This window comes from Myxocyprinus asiaticus, chromosome 14 (assembly GCF_019703515.2).
Source record: "Myxocyprinus asiaticus isolate MX2 ecotype Aquarium Trade chromosome 14, UBuf_Myxa_2, whole genome shotgun sequence".
In the NCBI taxonomy this organism is placed as follows: Eukaryota; Metazoa; Chordata; class Actinopteri; order Cypriniformes; family Catostomidae; genus Myxocyprinus; species Myxocyprinus asiaticus.
This window is the reverse complement of record NC_059357.1, coordinates 33,197,166-33,215,063: the sequence shown is the minus strand read 5'-3', so window position 1 is coordinate 33,215,063 and position 17,898 is coordinate 33,197,166. Positions and strand designations below refer to the sequence as shown.

The 17,898-nt window shown below is 39.2% G+C and overlaps 1 protein-coding gene across 3 annotated transcripts in view; it reads left to right on the top strand.

Annotated features, from left to right (window-relative positions):
* Positions 1-17,898, top strand: part of LOC127451453 (ubiquitin carboxyl-terminal hydrolase 31-like) — a 220,067-nt gene that overhangs the window by 31,022 nt on the left and 171,147 nt on the right. The window contains exons 5-17 of one of the 3 annotated variants that reach the window (XM_051716179.1): positions 794-929; positions 1,558-1,705; positions 1,971-2,145; positions 2,767-2,878; positions 3,004-3,098; positions 5,529-5,606; positions 9,608-9,737; positions 10,340-10,459; positions 12,762-12,987; positions 13,101-13,259; positions 13,935-14,087; positions 14,266-14,304; positions 14,398-17,704. The exons of 1 other annotated variant lie outside the window; for it this stretch is intronic. In XM_051716179.1, coding sequence (XP_051572139.1) covers positions 794-929; positions 1,558-1,705; positions 1,971-2,145; positions 2,767-2,878; positions 3,004-3,098; positions 5,529-5,606; positions 9,608-9,737; positions 10,340-10,459; positions 12,762-12,987; positions 13,101-13,259; positions 13,935-14,087; positions 14,266-14,304; positions 14,398-15,896 — 3,070 coding nt within the window. In that variant the 3' untranslated portion in view covers positions 15,897-17,704. Of the gene's footprint in view, positions 1-793; positions 930-1,557; positions 1,706-1,970; positions 2,146-2,766; positions 2,879-3,003; positions 3,099-5,528; positions 5,607-9,607; positions 9,738-10,339; positions 10,460-12,761; positions 12,988-13,100; positions 13,260-13,934; positions 14,088-14,265; positions 14,305-14,397; positions 17,705-17,898 lie in introns of those variants that run through there. One more of the 3 variants, XM_051716180.1, reaches the window with a different exon arrangement.

Here is a 17,898-nt window from a genome sequence, read left to right as displayed (position 1 = left end):
TAATTCACTCTTGCTCGTGTGATATTGCTTAAATTTATATATATATATATATATATATATATATATATATATATATATATATATATATATCTCCATGTGGTTACAGACAAATTATAACAGAACAGTGAAATTGATGACAACAACTTCGACTTCAGTCTCTCACAGGGGACAGATTCACAGCTTCAACGTTTTCACTCCTATTGGTACTCACTGTGCTATATTGATCTGCATTTGCATAAATGTAAACCTTTCTCAACTCTGTCAGATCTCTTGACGCGCACATCCTGTCCCTCACAGTTGCTGTCGCTCGTGTTGCCAGAAGTCGCCAGCTCTAATTAAAAATGAATGGTCTCTTGTTGCTTTGTGGCTGCGAGTCCCTGACAACAGACTAAAGCAAGTACTAAAGCCTGTTTTAGGTACTTTTACTCAGAACTACTATTTTTCATCGTTTTCACACAAGGACCAGTAGTTCCTCTTAGCCGTTTAGAGGAACGTTTTAGCTCCAACTCCAGGATAGGTACTTTTCTGGAGAAGAGGGACTGTGGGACGTGCTGCAAACCTGTGACTGGTCAGTGTGAATGGGGCTTTAGTTTGACCAATGGTTTGAGTTTTGGGTGAGAGTATCTGCTTGTACAACCAATAGAAGACAAGGGGAGTTTTCTGTAATCTGTTTTAAAACAGATACAAAAATATTGATTAAGAAAATGATTATTCTGCAATGTGAAAATTGCTTTGAATTTGCCATGCTAAATGACTACTTACTCATATTGTTCTTACTTGCTGCATCCATCAGGCCCCTCTATGTGACAGTTGTATATCAAGGCAAGTACTCTCACTGCATGAGGATTGGTGTGGCCGTACCACTCAACAGCACTGTGTCCAGACTGAGAGAGGCTGTGTCACGCGAGACCAAGATCCCACCAGATCAGGTGCAGTGCTCTCAGATATTTTGTGCAGTACTGAGATATTAATATACAGTTCATTGAATTCAGATCTTGGTGTTTGAGTGGTGTATAATATCTACCATTATCCAGGGAAGCTCTCTTTCCTGCTACTTCAATAAAATTTTAACATGCATTTGTATAAACCAGAATAGTAGTAGAATTGTAATCAAAATCCTGCACTTCTTAACATGTTGTTTCAGTTTGAATGATTTCACTATTTCTGCTTTATTTTCGAGAGAACATGCTAGAAGACTGAACTTTTGCACCTGCGGAAGCTCATTTTAAAATAATCTGATTGTTTTGTCTGCATTTGATGTAGCCATAAAGCTTAATGTAATTGTAAAGAAACAAGCAATTCATTGATCCCACTTCAAAAAAAAAAAAAAAAAAAAAAAAAAAAAAAAAAAGAAGATTGCTGTTGCCCTGAACACGCTATTAATTCACCATAAATATTGACTCTGTATTGAGGTATTGACATTGATGGAGAGTAAACTGCTGTTTGTGTTTGTCTTTCCTCATTATGTCACCCAAAGCTATTCCCTGTTTGTTTGCATTGTTGTACTGAGATGTTGAATGTAAGTTCTGAACATCCGTCTCTCTTATGTCTGTGCAGTTTGTCCTGACTGAAATGTATTACGACGGTTTCCACCGCTCCTTTTGTGACGATGACGACGATCTTGATATCATTCAAGAAAGTGACTCAGTCTTTGCTTTCGAAACTCCTGAGACTTTTAGATTAGAAAACATTCGCTCTAAACGAGGTACTTTTTCATATGTTGCACTTTGGTTTTGAAAAATTTTCCTAGTTAGGATATGTAGTTGCATTCAGCCTTAGTGCATTTAATGAGAAAGAGGGCCTAAAGACATAATAAAAAAATAAATAAAAAATAAAAAAATTGTGAGGAATCGCATAAGCAGATATTGGAATGTAAATTGGATTATATTGCTATCAGTTTTATTTTTCAAAAATAACTTGTATTTTGTTTTAGTGATAAACATTAACAGCATATTTTACCCTATGTTCAGGGAGCCTCCTTGCAAACCTCAATCAGAACAATTTGAAATATGGAGCGGAGAACAGCCGAACACCATCTTTCCTGCAGGGTGCGATGAATCCAGTATCTCCCAACAAAAACGCTGGATCTGAGAAAATGATTCTGCTGATCTGTAACAGAGCCTGCACTGGACATCAAGGACGGAGGTAAAAACCACAGCCAAAAGCAGATATCCAGATTATTATATTGCCGTCATAACACGACAGTTAAAAATTCCATTATCTCAAATTAAGAAAACATTGTTATCTCATTACAGTAATATAACTGTGTAATGGGAAAATTGCTTACCGGTAAGTAGGTGACAGTAGGGTTCAAAAGTCTACGATGTAAATCTGGAATTCAAAAACTAATTTAAACCTGGAAATCAAGTTTTTGGATTTAGCAAAAATAATTCAAAGAAACTTAAAAGGTAAAACGTAAAAATGTGAAATAATAAAGGAATGTGAGATTCTGCAGGTCTCCAATCAAATAAGCTAAGTTGTGACATTGACCATGTTAACTCCTTTGTACAAAAGATCTGATTTCCTTTCTTCCATTGAAGCACTCAAGATGCTCTTTGGAGAATTCTCAGATCATCCTGGGATAACAAATCCATGCCAGCTTCAATGCATGCTGTTATTAAAGCAAACGGAGGATGTACTAAATATAGAGAAATAGAAGCATTTTCACAAGTGTACTCCAACTATAGCTTGTGGAAAAACTCAATAGTGTAATACAGTAATATAGCACAAAGTAAAAATCAATGCTGTTGTTTCTCTTTGTTCTAGGTTCGGTCTTCCCTTTGTAATATATTTGGAGCGCACTGTGACCTGGGATGTGCTGCAGAAAGAAATTCTGGAGAAAATGCGTCACTTACTAAGGCCAGGGGTTTACATACAGGTTAGTGATACTATTACTTTATTAAACACAGTACTATTTACTTGTATAGAATAATGTCAACCATTACTATGAGAAACTTATTTTGTGACTAACATGTCTGGCCTTAAATCGACTGATTATATTAGGTGGGACCTTTTAGTCTGCGTGTGGTCGGTGTGGTTGGAATCACATATCTGTTGCCACAGGAAGAGCAACCACTTTGTCACCCCACTGTGGAAAGGTTTGTCTATTTATGACTGCTGTATTCAGAGCATATTGTGTGATTTTGTACGCACATTTAAAATCTCCTCTGCTTTATTGCTTTATATAAGCTTTGAATGAGATTGAAACTAAAATATTACCAAATGAACCTATTTGGAATCAAATCGAGAGTTTTTGAATTGGAAGGAAATTGTCAATACCCAGCACTTCCCAGTGTGCAGGTTTTTCTTTGAATTTAAAACAGTTGAATAAAACTACTTAAAACAAGGTTTGACTGGTTCTTAAATTTTTGAAAGTGTTTAAAACAGAAAGGACTTTCTCCCAGCTCCTCAATTGGAGTTACCTGCATTTATGTATAAAGTTGCCTTAAAATCTGGTTTGGTCTTCATCTATAACAATAATGAACAAACACAATCTGTTTTAACTATAACACACAAATTATTGTATTTTTCTTGTACAGACTGAATACATCATTCAAACATTCACAGTGTTGGTTGGAAAAAAGTATGTGAACCCCTACGGTAATGACATCAACAAAAGCTAATTGAAGTCAGGAGTTTGAAAACCTGGCATCAGATTAATGAAACGAGATTGGAGGTGTGTTTTAGAGCTACTTTGACTTATAAAAAGCACTCAAAATTGAGTTTGCTATTCACAAGAAGCATCTGCTGACATGGACCATGCCTTGGATAAAAAAAGAGATAACAGAAGACCTACAATCAAGAACTGTTACTTTGCATAAAGCTGGAAAGGGTTACAAAGTTATATCTGTCCACAGTTAGACAAACTGTCTATAAATAGAGACGATTTAGTACTTTAGTTACTATCCCTAGAAATGGCCGTCCAGCCAAGATGACTGAAAGAGCACACCGCAGAATGCTCAATGAGGTAAAAAAAAGAACCCTAGAGTTACAGATAAAGTCTTGAAGATTGGAACTGGTTAACATCTCTGATCATGAGTCTACTATATGGAAAACATTAAACATGCATGGTGTCCATGGCAAGACACCACAAAGGAAGCCGCTGCTTTCCAACAAAAACTTTGCTGCACGCCTGAAGTTTGCAAAAGACCACCTTGACACTCCACAATGCTACTGACATGAAAATATCATCCCAACAGTGAAGTACAGTGGCAGGAGCATCATGAATTAAGGCTGCTTCGTAGCCTGGACCGCATGCCATCACCAAGGGAAAAATTAACTCCCAAGTTTATCAAAATACAGAATAATGTCAGGGTGGCTGTGCACAGCTGAGGCTCAGCAGAAGTTGGGTGATGCAGCAGGACAATGACCCTAAACATCAAAGTAAATCCACTACAAAATGGCTTCAAAAAAAGAAAATCCACCTTTTGAAGTGGCCCAGTCAGAGCCCAGACCTTAACACAATAGAGATGCTGTGGAATGACCTAAAGAGAGCCGTTCACACCAGACATCCTAAGAATATGGCTGAGCTGAAGCAGTTCTGTAAGGAAGAATGGTCCAAAATTCCTTCTGAACATTGTGCTGGTCTAATCCGCATCTACTGGAAATGCTTGGTGGAAGTTATTGCTGCCAAAGGAGGATCGACCAGCTATTAAATCCATGGGTTCACTTACTTTTTCCACAACACTTTGAATGTTTAGTGGTATATGTTCAGTAAAGACGTGAAAGATTATAATTGTTTGTGTGTTGTTAGCTTAAGCACATTGTTTTTGTCTATACTTGTGACTTAGATGAAGATGAGGTCAAATGTTTTGACCAATTAATGCAGAAAACCAGCTAATTCCTTTTTCTTGCCACTGTACGTTTTGTTTAATCTTTTAGAACTTACTTTATTTTTCTTCAACGTGGCATTACATTTTGGCTGTAAGAAGTTTATTACAGCTTTTAAACTGAGCGGCACATTCTTTTATTTTTTTACAAAGAGCAACATTTGGACTTTACAGCAGGTCAGTCTGCTTCTCCTGTCCTCAATCACACAGTAAGCTGAAAGCTGAGAAGCTGCTTGCTTTTCACACCAGCCACACAGAGATCTATTAGAGCAGCGATTGTAGCAGTATTGTAGTGCACTCTTTGACCTGGAGATGTTTGTCTTGGACAGATACTTCAGTGGCAATGCTTGTGCTCTTTGCTTCAGCACAAGTGGACTGCTTTTCAAGTACTTCATCGGAAACGCTACAGAAGCAGCTGTTTTGACCTTGTTGACGCATGTTTTGTTTCATACAGCGTTTGATCTAAGCTATTCTAAATTTGTGATCTATGAAGTTGTCATGAAGAACAGCAAATCTTTGGTGGGTTGTAATGTAATCTGTATTGCTATTTAATTTATAAATCCTTTAATCACAAGTGGTTTGTGTGCGCATGCTAGTGAGTGCTTATTTTCACTATTGTTTGTCCTTGTTGGCATCTAATCAAATATACGTGGTTGATTGGCAAGATGATTTCTTATGCTCTCAATCTTTCTTTTGTAGAGCATATAAATCATGTGGGTCAGGAGGACCTCCTCATGTCAAGATTGTAGTGGAGTGGGACAAAGAGACCAAGGAATAGTAAGTGAAACCGAACTGCTAGTTTGCATCTATTTTATATAGTGGACTCAAAAAGTATTTGGTCAATTAAGTCACACTTAAAAATGTATTAATATAATTGCATTAGATCAAAAAATATCACTCCAAGTGGTGTTTGTTTTAAAGAAAGATATCACAAGAACACTTTTCAAGCAAAACATTACACAACAAGAAGTTTGTTAGGTTCACTGTTCAAACTGTTTTTTAGATACATATGCTGTACAAAAGTATTTGGACTGTTTCTGGTTGTCAAACAGTAGTGGATCTTGTCCATAGTTAATGTGAACTACACCAGTGGTTACACTGCTAGGAGACCTCTGTAAACTTGAGTAGAACTGAATCATACATCCAATAAAATTGACCTTGGGTCCAGCTAGTTAAAAGTAATTGCAATAAAAGTTTTTCTCAGTTAGTTCATAATTTATTTGCTTGATTTAAAGGGGTCATGAAATGCAATTTGTTTTTATAATTTTGCACTAAAACAGTCATAGTTTAGTAATAGATGATAATTTTCCACCCTGTTTTTTTGCCCCTCGCTCTGAAAAGCCCTGTTTTGGCCACACCATCTCATTTAAACTTCAATGTAAACACCCACTGTTCTGATTGGCTAACATCGTACAGCCCCTCAAATACACAGTCATATTTGAACTCAGTCAGAAGAAAATGAACCAGCTCCACAACTTTATAAAGATAAATTTCAGGGTTTACACAACACACATCCAACAAATTGCATCCGAATATATTATACTGTTCAGTTAAGCACCATAAACATTAAACAGTCATGACATATGAAATATTCATGAATGAAATCATTTACTCGTATTTTTGCCTCAAGTCCATGTGTTTTTAACTGCACCATCCTTCAATAACAGTTCCTTTGCAAAGCTTGAATCATATTATGACTGGTTCAAAAGCAGTCCATGCACATACATAGCACGATGAATAAACAAAGACACAAATAGGTGCACTGAGGAGCCTTAACGGTCAATGACGTCCAGCTAGTCCATGTTTACACCAACACCAACATACACCAACGATTAAAAATAGTGCAGATGGGTGAAAGAACAGTATGTTGAGCAGTTTGTGTTCAGTACAGCAAGAGGCAGAGCAGCTGAATGAAGCTGAACGGAGTCTCCTTTTATGAGTTGTAACTGACACCGGGTCTTTTAAAAGTTGCGTGATAAATAAACATAACCACGGTAAAAGACGGCTGTCTAATGCATGTTAAATGCAAAAAAATAACAAAACTTAAAAATTGTCCAGATGGGTCCCCTTTTGTGTTCAAGAATAGTTGGTAATGGGGCCTGGGTAGCTCAGCAAGTAAAGACTCTGACTACCGCACCTGGACTCACAAGTTCGAATCCAGGGTGTGCTAAGTGACTCCAGTCAGGCTTCTTAAGCAACCAATTGGCCCAGTTGCTAGGGTGGGTAAAGTCATGTTGGGTTAACCTCCTCGTGGTCGCCATAATGTGGTTCTCGCTCTCGGACACGTGGTGAGTTGTGCGTCGATGCCACAGAGAATAGCATGAAGCCTCCACACGCGCTAGGTCTCCGTGGTAATGCGCTCAACAAGCCACGTGATAAGATGCACAGATTGATGGTCTCAGACGCGGAGGCAACTGAGATTCATCCTCCGCCACCTGGATTGAGGTGAGTCACTACGCCACCACGAGGACTTAGAACCCATTGGAAATTGGGCATTCCAAACTGAGGAGAAAAGGGGAGGGAAAAAAAGAAAAAAGAATAGTTGGTAACACTTGGTCTGTCTCTCTCCCTTTCTGTTTACGATATGAACTGAACGCCAGTGGGCGGGGCCAAGGGTGTGATGACATGTTTTGGGGTATGTAAATACAACTGAGCAATAACTTGTGACGTCACGAATACACAATTTTCAAAACTAGATGTTTCAGCAGGGAGGGAATTATAAATTCTCTTTTTAGACTGGGGAGGACGTTTTGAGGTCTGAAATTTACAGTACGTTTTTATAGTACAGCTAACTCTAAATGTTATAAAATGTTATTGTCCATTTCATGACTCCTTTAATATTTTTTTTCTAATACAATAACATGCATACATTATTAAGTGTGGCTAAGGTGTTACAACACTTTCTGTGGCCATTGTAAACTACATTTTAATATTTAAGATTTAATATAATGTATGTAAGTAGTTCTTTAACCACATACAGTTGAAGTCAGAAGTTTACATACACCTTAGCCAAATACATTTAAACTCAGTTTTTCACAGTTCCTGACATTTAATCGTAGAATACATTCCATGTCTTAGGTCAGTTAGGATCACTACTTTATTTTAAGTATGTGAAATGTGAGAATAATAGTAGAGAGAATGATTTATTACAGCTTTTATATCTTTCATCACATTCCCAGTGGGTCAGAAGTTTACACACTTTGTTAGTATTTGGTAGCATTGCCTTTAAATTGTTTAACTTGGGTCAAACATTTTGGGTAGCCTTCCACAAGATTCACACAATAAGTTGCTGGAATTTTGGCCCATTCCTCCAGACAGAACTGGAGTAACTGAGTCAGGATTTTAGGCCTCCTTGCTCGCACATGCTTTTTCAGTTCTGCCCACAAATTTTCTATCGGATTGAGATCAGAGCTTTGTGATGGCCACTCCAATACCTTGAGCATCCAATAAATGTCGTTAAGCCATTTTTCCACAACTTTGGAGGTATGCTTGGGGTCATTGTCCATTGGGAATACCCATTTGCGACCGAGTTTTAACTTTCTGGCTGATGTCTTGAGATTTTGCTTCAATATATCCACATAATTTTCCTTCCTCATGATGCCATCTGTTTTGTGAAGTGCACCAGTCCCTACTGCAGCAAAGCACCCCCACAACATAATGCTGCCACCCCCATGCTTCACGGTTGGGATGGTGTTCTTTGGCTTGCAAGCCTCACCCTTTTTCATCCAAACATAACAATGGTAATTATGGCCAAACAGTTCAATTTTTGTTTCATTAGACCAGAGGACATTTCTTCAGAAAGTAAGATCTTTGTCCCCATGTGCACTTGCAAACTCTAGTCTGGCTTTTTATGGTGGTTTTGGAGTATTGACTTCTTCCTTTCTCAGTAGCCTTTGAGGTTATGTCGATATAGGACTTGTTTTACTGTGGATATAGATACTAGTCTACCTGTTTCCTCCAGCATCTTCACAAGGTCCTTTGCTGTTGTTCTGGGATTGATTTGCACATTTCGCACCAAACTACGCTCATCTCATGGAGACAGAATTTGTCTCCTTCCTGAGGGGTATGATGGCTGTGTGGTCCCATGGTGTTTATACTTACGTATTATTGTTTGTACAGATGAACATAGTACCTTCAGGTGTTTGGAATGTTTGGAAATTGCTCCCAAGGATGAACCAGACTTGTGGAGGTCCACAATTTTTTTTTTATCTGAGGTCTTGGCTGATTTCTTTTGATTTTCCCATGATGTCAAGCAAAGAGGCACTGAGTTTGAAGGTAGGCCTTAAAATACATCAACAGGTACACCTCCAATTCAGTACACCTCATATCAGAAGCTAATTGTCTAAAGGAATGACATAATTTTCTGGAATTTTCCAAGCTGCTTAAAGGCACAGTTAACTTAGTGTATGTAAACTTCTGACCCACTAGAATTGTGATATAGTCAATTAAAAGTGAAACAATCTGTCTGTAAACAATTGTTGGAAAAATTACTCATGCACAAAGTAGTTGTCCTAAACGACTTGCCAAAACTATTGTTTGCTAAAATGAAATCTGTGGAGTGGTTAAAAAATTAGTTTTAATAACTTCAACCTTAGTGTATGTAAACTTTTGACTTCAACTGTATGTGCCTGTATGAAACATTCTCTGGCAAACTATTAGAGGCAAAAAACCACAGAGACAAATAAATGTGTTGAATAAGCTATGGTAGAGGGTAAGCAAACGTGCTTGACTAGTCTGGTTAGAGATTTGTGAGCAGTATGTTTTCTGATTCCCTGCAGTCTGTTTGGACACACTGAGGAAGAGTACATCCCTGATGCTGAGAGTGTGTATCTGCACAGAGAGCAGCACCATCAGCCACAGGCCTGCACCCTCGCTCAGTGCTTCCAGCTCTACACCAAAGAGGAGCAGGTAACAATCGGGGAGTCACGATGATTAGTTGTCCAACAACCGACTAGTCGATTAATGAGGTCGACAAGTCAGCATAACTATTTGAGTAAAAGGTTGAAATAATTATTTGCATTTCAGAATTTCTTCTGAATGTCCCTTTTTTGCTTTAATGACAATATGCACTCGAGTTGGATTTTGAAAAATTGTTTTTAAAACAAATTAAAGTTATGATGTAAAATAAAGAACCTACGTAATATTCTGTACTAAAGCATTTTCACTAGTGATCTCAGTCGACTACGTGATTTTCAAATATGTAGTTTTGCACGTCCCTAGTAACAATCTGGCCTAATGCATTTTCATTTTTTTCCATAGCTGCCTTAGTGGTCACAAATGTCAAGGTTACTCTTTTTCTGTTGTCAGTGCTGTTTTAAAATTGGTAGGTTAACCCTGATATGGTTCCACACAGGGTATAAATATGCTCTGTGGTTAGCCAGAGCTGGCCTCGGTCAGTTAAAGGAGGGTTTAGAACTGGCTGGGCTTTAAGGAAAATGAAGACGCAGACAGATTTGTAAACATAAAACCCTTCTCTCTTGAGACTGATTTTCTTTATGGCTGCTCTACAGTTGGCCCCAGACGATGCCTGGCGCTGTCCCCACTGCAGGCAGCTGCAACAGGGGCGGATCAAACTCAGCCTTTGGACCCTGCCTGATGTTCTTATATTACACCTTAAGAGGTTTAGACAGGTACTGTACCAATCAAATCACTTCCAGAGTTGTGTGCCATTCATAATTGAATTGAAAATACTTTTTCAATTTCAACTTAATTCCTAAATTTATCGCAAAATTAATTAATATTTAAATTAAAGGTGCAATATGTAACAATTTTCATGTAATATTCGCTTTTTTTATTTCGCCAATGTGTGAACAGCTTGTAACGCAACTTAAACAATGAGCCCTTCCCGGACTTCCTAGGTTGCCTATTAAAGCCTGTAGACTGATTTTCATGCGAAAGGAGCGGGTCACTTTTGCCGGGAAAATCCAAAGGAAGTGACGTTTATGCGCGCTCCCGAGAGCCTTGCTTCAGTGCTTCTTTTCCGCTATTCAACAGCGACAACAAAATGCAACACTAGGTAATGTTATCTTAGAGATGGAATCCAGCAAACATCCGGCTCCCAGCACAACTGAATCCCATCTGGCTAAGCGGGAACGTGATCAATATAATTAATATAATAATTTTCTTTATTTATCACACATTATACATTTGCACATATACAGTGAAATTCTTCTTTTTCACATATCCCAGCTAGGCTGGGGTCAGAGTGCAGGGTCAGCCATGATACAGCGCCCCTGGAGCAGATAGGGTCAAGGGCCTTGCTCAAGGGCCCAACAGTGGTATCTTGGCGGTGCTGGGGGTTGAACCCCCCGACCTTCTGATCAGTAACCCAGAGCCTTAACCGCTGAGCTACCACTGCCCCTGATGCCCCTCATGGTCGAGCGAAAACTAGAGTGAACATCGGCAGGGCATTTGATTTCTGGAGAGATCTTAGTTAGGTTTTGAAGATCAAAACCGACCCTGAATTGGCGTTTTTCTTATTGGACAGGTAAGCTTACATAACTGCAAAGCATGTGAAATATAGTGCCATAAGGATTGAGCTGTGTAGTTTTAGCTAACTTGATCTTGCCTGCACAGTGACTGTCATAATCAATGTTAATCTGTAATTATTCAGCAAGGTAAACTACAATAACACATGAAATGAATGCTAGACAATGTTCAAGATAATGCAAAAAGACCCATTCATTAGTGTAATGTAACTTGGTTATACAGAAAATATATACATTCTATTATTATAAAACAATAGCGCATCGATATATCAAAATGACTGTTGTGATGGAATCACATCAATATGGAATTGTGTCAACATATTTATAACGTACAGTCTATTTTATAAACAGCTACTGTCATCATACATCAAATTTAGCTAACAGCTATTGATAAAGCTGGCTAGCTAGCTAACGCCGACATAGGCTATCACATAAATGCTGTCAATGTATCATGCAAAGAAAAGTGATTACTTCATACAGTCTCGCATAGTCAGACCTATATCCACACTTTGTTTTAGCCCTGTTCCAGCACTGGAGAGTCAAATATTATATACAGTCTCAAAGTTTGTAGTAAAACAGTCATAACTGTGTAATTTTAATTATGCTACCTCATCTTTCAGCATGATGCCGGTGAATCACCCTGTCTCTTTGTACGTTATGTCATTGTTTTGGATGCTCGCTCAGTCACGTACCTATGGAGTGTGTGCACGAGCACGAGCAACAGGTAGCTGGCTGCAGTTCACTTAACGGACACAGGTGTCATTAATAACAAGGGTTTCTGAATCTTACATACTGCACCTTTAAAGTAAAATTAAAATAGAAATAAATAAATATTCAAATACATTTATTATCAATTAATATTTATTTTAATACAAAGTGGTGGATATTTTGTGATTCTGTATGGCAAGATCAAAATCTGTTTTGATGGCTGTGCTAATTGTTTTGACAGTAGGCTTCTGAAATTAGTTGAGAATAAAATATTTCCTACACATCAGGGAATACATTGGCATAATTAGTCAAAATGTATAATGTGTGTTTTGTAGCAAAAATATTGTGTTGGTCTAATGAAATTCCTCTGTTGTGTGAGAGTGTCGAATTTCTTTGAATTGCAATTCAGTACATTTCTCTAATTGTAAATTTAATTCAAATTCCTGTTCAACATCCCATGAGATGTGACCAGTTCAATTCAAAGTTCATTTCATGAACTGGAAGGAATCCGATTCTTAAATTCTGAATTTTGTTCAACCCTTATCATTTTAATTTTTAATGTAGGGTGGTTAAAGATCTAGGCTGCAACTTAAAAACTGTATGTTTGAACCCCACCAGTGGGCGATCCATTGGCTAACACCATTGTGCCCATGAGCAAGGCCCTGTAAAAAATGTACTTTGTATAAAAGCCTCCAATACCTCCAATATACCAACGTGTGAGTTATGTGTCCTCTAGGATGGGGACAGGAGAGTTAAGATGCAGAACATGGTGAGATTTCCTTTAATTGGCATGGATATGGCACCCCATGTAGTGAAGAGAAGCCAGAGCAGTTGGAGTCTACCGTCCCACTGGTCACCATGGAGACGACCATATGGACTTGGCCGTAACCCAGACGACTACCTTTACGACCTGTATGCTGTGTGTAATCATCATGGCAACATGCATGGAGGGCATTACACAGGTTAGAAGCACCAGGAGTTGCAGTGCTAGCATTTAGTTGAAACATTTAGTCTCATAGGCCTTTTGATTGGTGCATTTGATGAACATGGCAATTTGTGTAATTTACTCCAACAGCTTACTGTAAGAACTCCATTGATGGCCAGTGGTATTGCTTTGATGACAGTGAAGTTCAGCCTGTAGCTGATGAGGATGTCTGCCAGCAGACCGCATATATTCTGTTCTATCAAAGGAGGACAACTATTCCCTCCTGGTCAGCAAACAGCTCCGTTGCAGGTGACTTTTTGTTCCTTATTGGGTTTTGGGTTTACAGTTTACTTACTCATTTGTCTTGTTAATCTAGATGGGTTGTGGAAGTGCTGGCATATGAAGCAAGTGGCCCTCCTTTTCCAGCCCAAAGAAAGCCTTTAATATTAGCTTGACAATTTCTTATGAAATTTTGATACAGCCAGATAAAATGTTTGGAGCTATGACGGTAGAATGAACATTTATAGCCCCTTTGCTCATCGGCTGTATGTAGGTTTTTCCAAGTAGAGCCGTTTAAAAGGGACATATAATGAAAAACAGGTTATTCTTTTGTAATAAGAGTCTGCTGTGCTACTTTAACATTCACAATGCAAAAGCCCTCCCCAGTCCTCCCAGACTATTTATAAAAATTAAGCTTATGGTCATTCAAAAATTGTCATGGTATTTATGTTATAACCACGAGTACATTTACATATGATCATCCATGTTTACATATCAACAGCTATTCAGTATTCAGCATTGAACGGCAGTGTAAACTACTGTTTTCACATGCAAAGGTTAGCCAATTATAAAATGGGCAATTTCTTCACAGAAACCCTAAAAATAAATGAAATGTTATAGAAGTGTAGAATATGGCCCCTTTAAATGAATTTGTATACTTTTTTGAAGATACTTACATTCTGTTTCGCCATTTAACTGTCTCAGGCTCAACCAGCTCTTCTTTATGTGAACACTGGGTTAACCGGCTCCCAGGCAGCAGGCCGCCTAGCCTGGCCTCCGGAGCCTCCTCCAGACGCACATCCCTGATCTCTTTGGCAGAGTCAGTGGAGTTTCCTGCTGATCGCAGTGAAGACGATGGTGAGCAACATTGTTATGCCTCTCAATCCTAATGTAGATGTTTACCTTTCCAGTTTCTTTAATATGTAAATCTTTAGAAGCCTATTAGTACCATATTTCATCTTTCTTGTGTCCTCTTATTCTGTGTATTGTCCAGTGTTTTACTCTTGCCTTTCTTTATGTCTTCTCTCTCTTGTAGCTTTAGCGCTTACTAACCCAGGATCACCTGCCTTGCTCAGTTAAGACAAAACTGCATGCCAATGCTCTTTCATTCTGTCTGGTATCAGCGCATTAGTTTTAATATCTCTGTACTTTTTTTTTTTTATATAAGGAGGATTCTCAGCGCGACCCTTCGTTAGGAGTATTCAACGTCAGAGCTTGTCCTCCAGATCGTCAGTCACCAGTCCTCTGGCTTTCAGTGAAAATGGGATGAAACCCTCCTGGTCCTTGTCAGCTAAACTGCAGATGAGATCCAACTCACCCTCACGATTCTCTTTGGACTCTCGCTCTTCCCCTCCTCTTGAGAGGATAGGAGAAGCTTGTGACGACAAGGTGTCCACATCTTGCTTTGGCAGCTACAGCAGACATGAGCGTCAACCCAGCAGTAAGGCCCCGCTGGCAATGATGGAGGGTAACGGTAGCAATGAGAGCAATGGAAAACAGATCCTAGATGAGGCCTATTGTAGAGCTCCAGTACAGGCTGACAGGAAAAGCTCTAAAGGTGAACCTGTTGACAACAACAACCAGATTAATGCTGTGGATCAGAACACGCTTGGAATGTTCTCCAAAGATCAGAAGCATAAGATATCTGGATCGGTTCAGAAAGCAGAAGGGTCCACTAGCAAAAAGAGCTCCGCCAAGACCAAGGGCAACCAGGAGAAACCCTCTAAGAAGCGCCAGAGCACCTCGTCTGTAACAAAGTCTCCATCCTCCCAAGTGTCTTCCAGCCCTCAATCGAAGGGAACCAAAATGACCAATATAAAAGAGAAGAGCGATTCTCCCAAAAGTACCAAGGGTACACCTTCAGGAACTCCCCCAAGAAAGAAAGAGTCTTCGCAGGCGCAGGTGTCTCCAGTGTCTGGAGGCACAAAGGGGAAGCTGTCTCTGACCTCTACGCCCCAGTCCTCTGCTTCTCCATCACCTACAGCCAAGAAAAGCTCCTCTATGGCTGAGAGGAACTCTGTCTCTGGCAAGAAGAAGTTAGTGGAGAGGGGCTCCAGCCAGGACTTGGCACACTCCACCAGTCCCCTGGCAGACAAGTCCAGAGCAAGTGCCACCCCTCGGACATCCCAGCCCAAAAGTGCAGAGGGAAGTCGGCCAGAGAGGAGGCCAATACGAAGCTCCAGCAGTAGTTCCTCAGTCACCAGCCTGCGCTCCCCAAGTGTCTCCTCAAGAGATATCCGCCGCAGCAGCAAGTCTGAGGACAAGGGACTGTCATTCTTCAAGAGCGCACTTCGGCAGAAAGAGACTCGCCGGTCGGCCGACCTAGGCAAGACCACGATTCTTGCTAAGAAGGTTGCTGAAAGGACAGCCAAGTCCAGCAGCCAGTATAAACTCAACAGCGCTGATGAGGTCGTGGGCAACTCCTCCCAGCAGGTCTCTCCAGAGCCACGCTCCAGCAAGGCCTCCACGGAGGAAAAAGAATCCTCGAAAATCTCAACCCCTGTCAAATGCTCTCTCTTGCCAGTAGGCAAGTCAAAGTCTTCCATTTCCGAGACTAGTCTTAAGTCTCCCATCAATGGAAAGAAGCCACTTGAAAAGATGGCATCCTCTAGAAAGCTTTCTTCCAGCATGCAATCCTCTGCACGGCCAACATATACGCCTCAATGACATTTTAATAGTGGTGTCATTATTTTCTGTAATGCAGCTATTTTTTGATGTGCCTAAGAAGAATATAAGACTAAAGTATATAGTATATACCTGTATTTTATTTTTTTCTTAAAGAAAATATGTAAATTATCAGAAGCGCCTTTCTATCCTGCCATGGAACCAAAACATTGTCTCTGGCAAGGTATGGTATGTGAATCTACTACTGTTCACGATTCAGAATAGGAATGTTTTAAACTAGCACTTTGTACATATTTTTTCTCCCTCTAATAATGCTTAAATGCAATGGATGATATGTTATATACTTTTTAAATTGTTACTGTTCCTTTCTTAGGACAAGTCACTTATGATGAAATTAGAATCTTACGATATATTCCTTGGAGCACTGTACTAATTTGCTCCACTTCTATACTTGGTGCTATTTAAAGTCCAGTGTTCCTCTGGCACTGATACAGTATAACATTGAGAAGAATTAAGGCCAAAGTATACTTCAGTTTTCTACGTGCCGGTACGTCTTGCGCACAGTGTGCATGATGCAAATTTTATCATCAGCACTGTCCGCGTGCAGCCTAGTTTTTCTAGACGCAGACAGTCCGATTCTTTGCACGTCACCGTCACACAAGTCGAACGCATCTGTATGGGCTCGCAGTAACAAGAGCACTCGGCCATGTGCGAGATGGAACGGCACATGGTAAAAAAAGTATACCCTTGCCTTTACGTCATGAAAACTCAGCAGAATTTGACACTGTAGACTGTCTGGGGTTTCAGCAGTGAACAATCTCACTGGTAACTCTCAAAAACTGCTCTCCAAACCCCTTTTCCTTTTGTACTCGAAAGTAGTTACAAGTGTTCAAGTAGCATTACTGCCCATAGAAATGTAGACCGATAGCTTAATTGTTGCTGTACGAATGTGATCTTTCGAATGGTATGTTAGTGGAGGACAATCTTCTAATCTCGTTCTGTTTAGTTTATTCCAGCAAAATGCTGTGGTATCTCCTGATCTAGATATGAATGGAGATGTTGTAAGCCCTGCATGATTTTTTGTATATTATTTTGTCTTTACACAGAAAATTTTAAAGCCACAATGTCATACTTGAAACATTTCATGCCCGCCAAATCCATAGCTGACATGCAGTTTTTTTTTTGTTGTTTTTTTTTTTTTGGCTTGTTTTGAATTGGGGTCGAACGCTTTGGTGATGGTTTCCATCTCCATATTTATCTGTGGACAACCAGTGCAATAGTTTTCAAAACTTTATTGGAGTAAAGATATATTGACTTCTCTATTCAAGGATTTTATTAATGATTAATACTGCACATATGCAATAGTAATAAAAATATTTATTCAAGGTAAATCATAAACAAATGGGGGATCTGTTTAAAAAAAAAAAAAAAATTGTGCTAAGATTATGTTATTAGCAGCTGGATGTAATACCTGAATGAAATTGTTCTGCTAAAAGGTCTTTATGTTGCTTGCTTGTATAGTGCCACAGAATTCACTCAAATATATTTTCTTTCTCCAGTAAGCGAAGACAACTTCATTCGAACAATCATTTTGACTAATTCAAAATTGCATTTATGACAGTAGAAATGTAAGGATAAGCAGGTCATTAGAATATTGTTCCATCTGCATAATGGTTTCATTACATCGGCCACTGTTCAGCTTGTTGGCCAGCAATTAAAACATTAATCCAAGCTGTGCTGATGCCACTATTGAACCGTTCTCATTTTCATGCTGCTGTTTGGTCTCTGAAACGCACCCTTATCTCTCTACACACTTGATCCTAAAATAAACACTTTAGCAATGAACCTTTTTCATGTGTAGCACGCTTTTATTTGCGACAGGCCCATATTGTGTGTGCACTGAAAATTTATTTCTGGAAAGAAAAAAAAAACAGTATTGCATGATTACATTGACGCATGCACTTAACTATGCAAGTGACTGTTGCTAAACAAAATGAGTCTGGTTATCAATGTCTGCATATTTTTTTAAATAACAGCTGAGAGC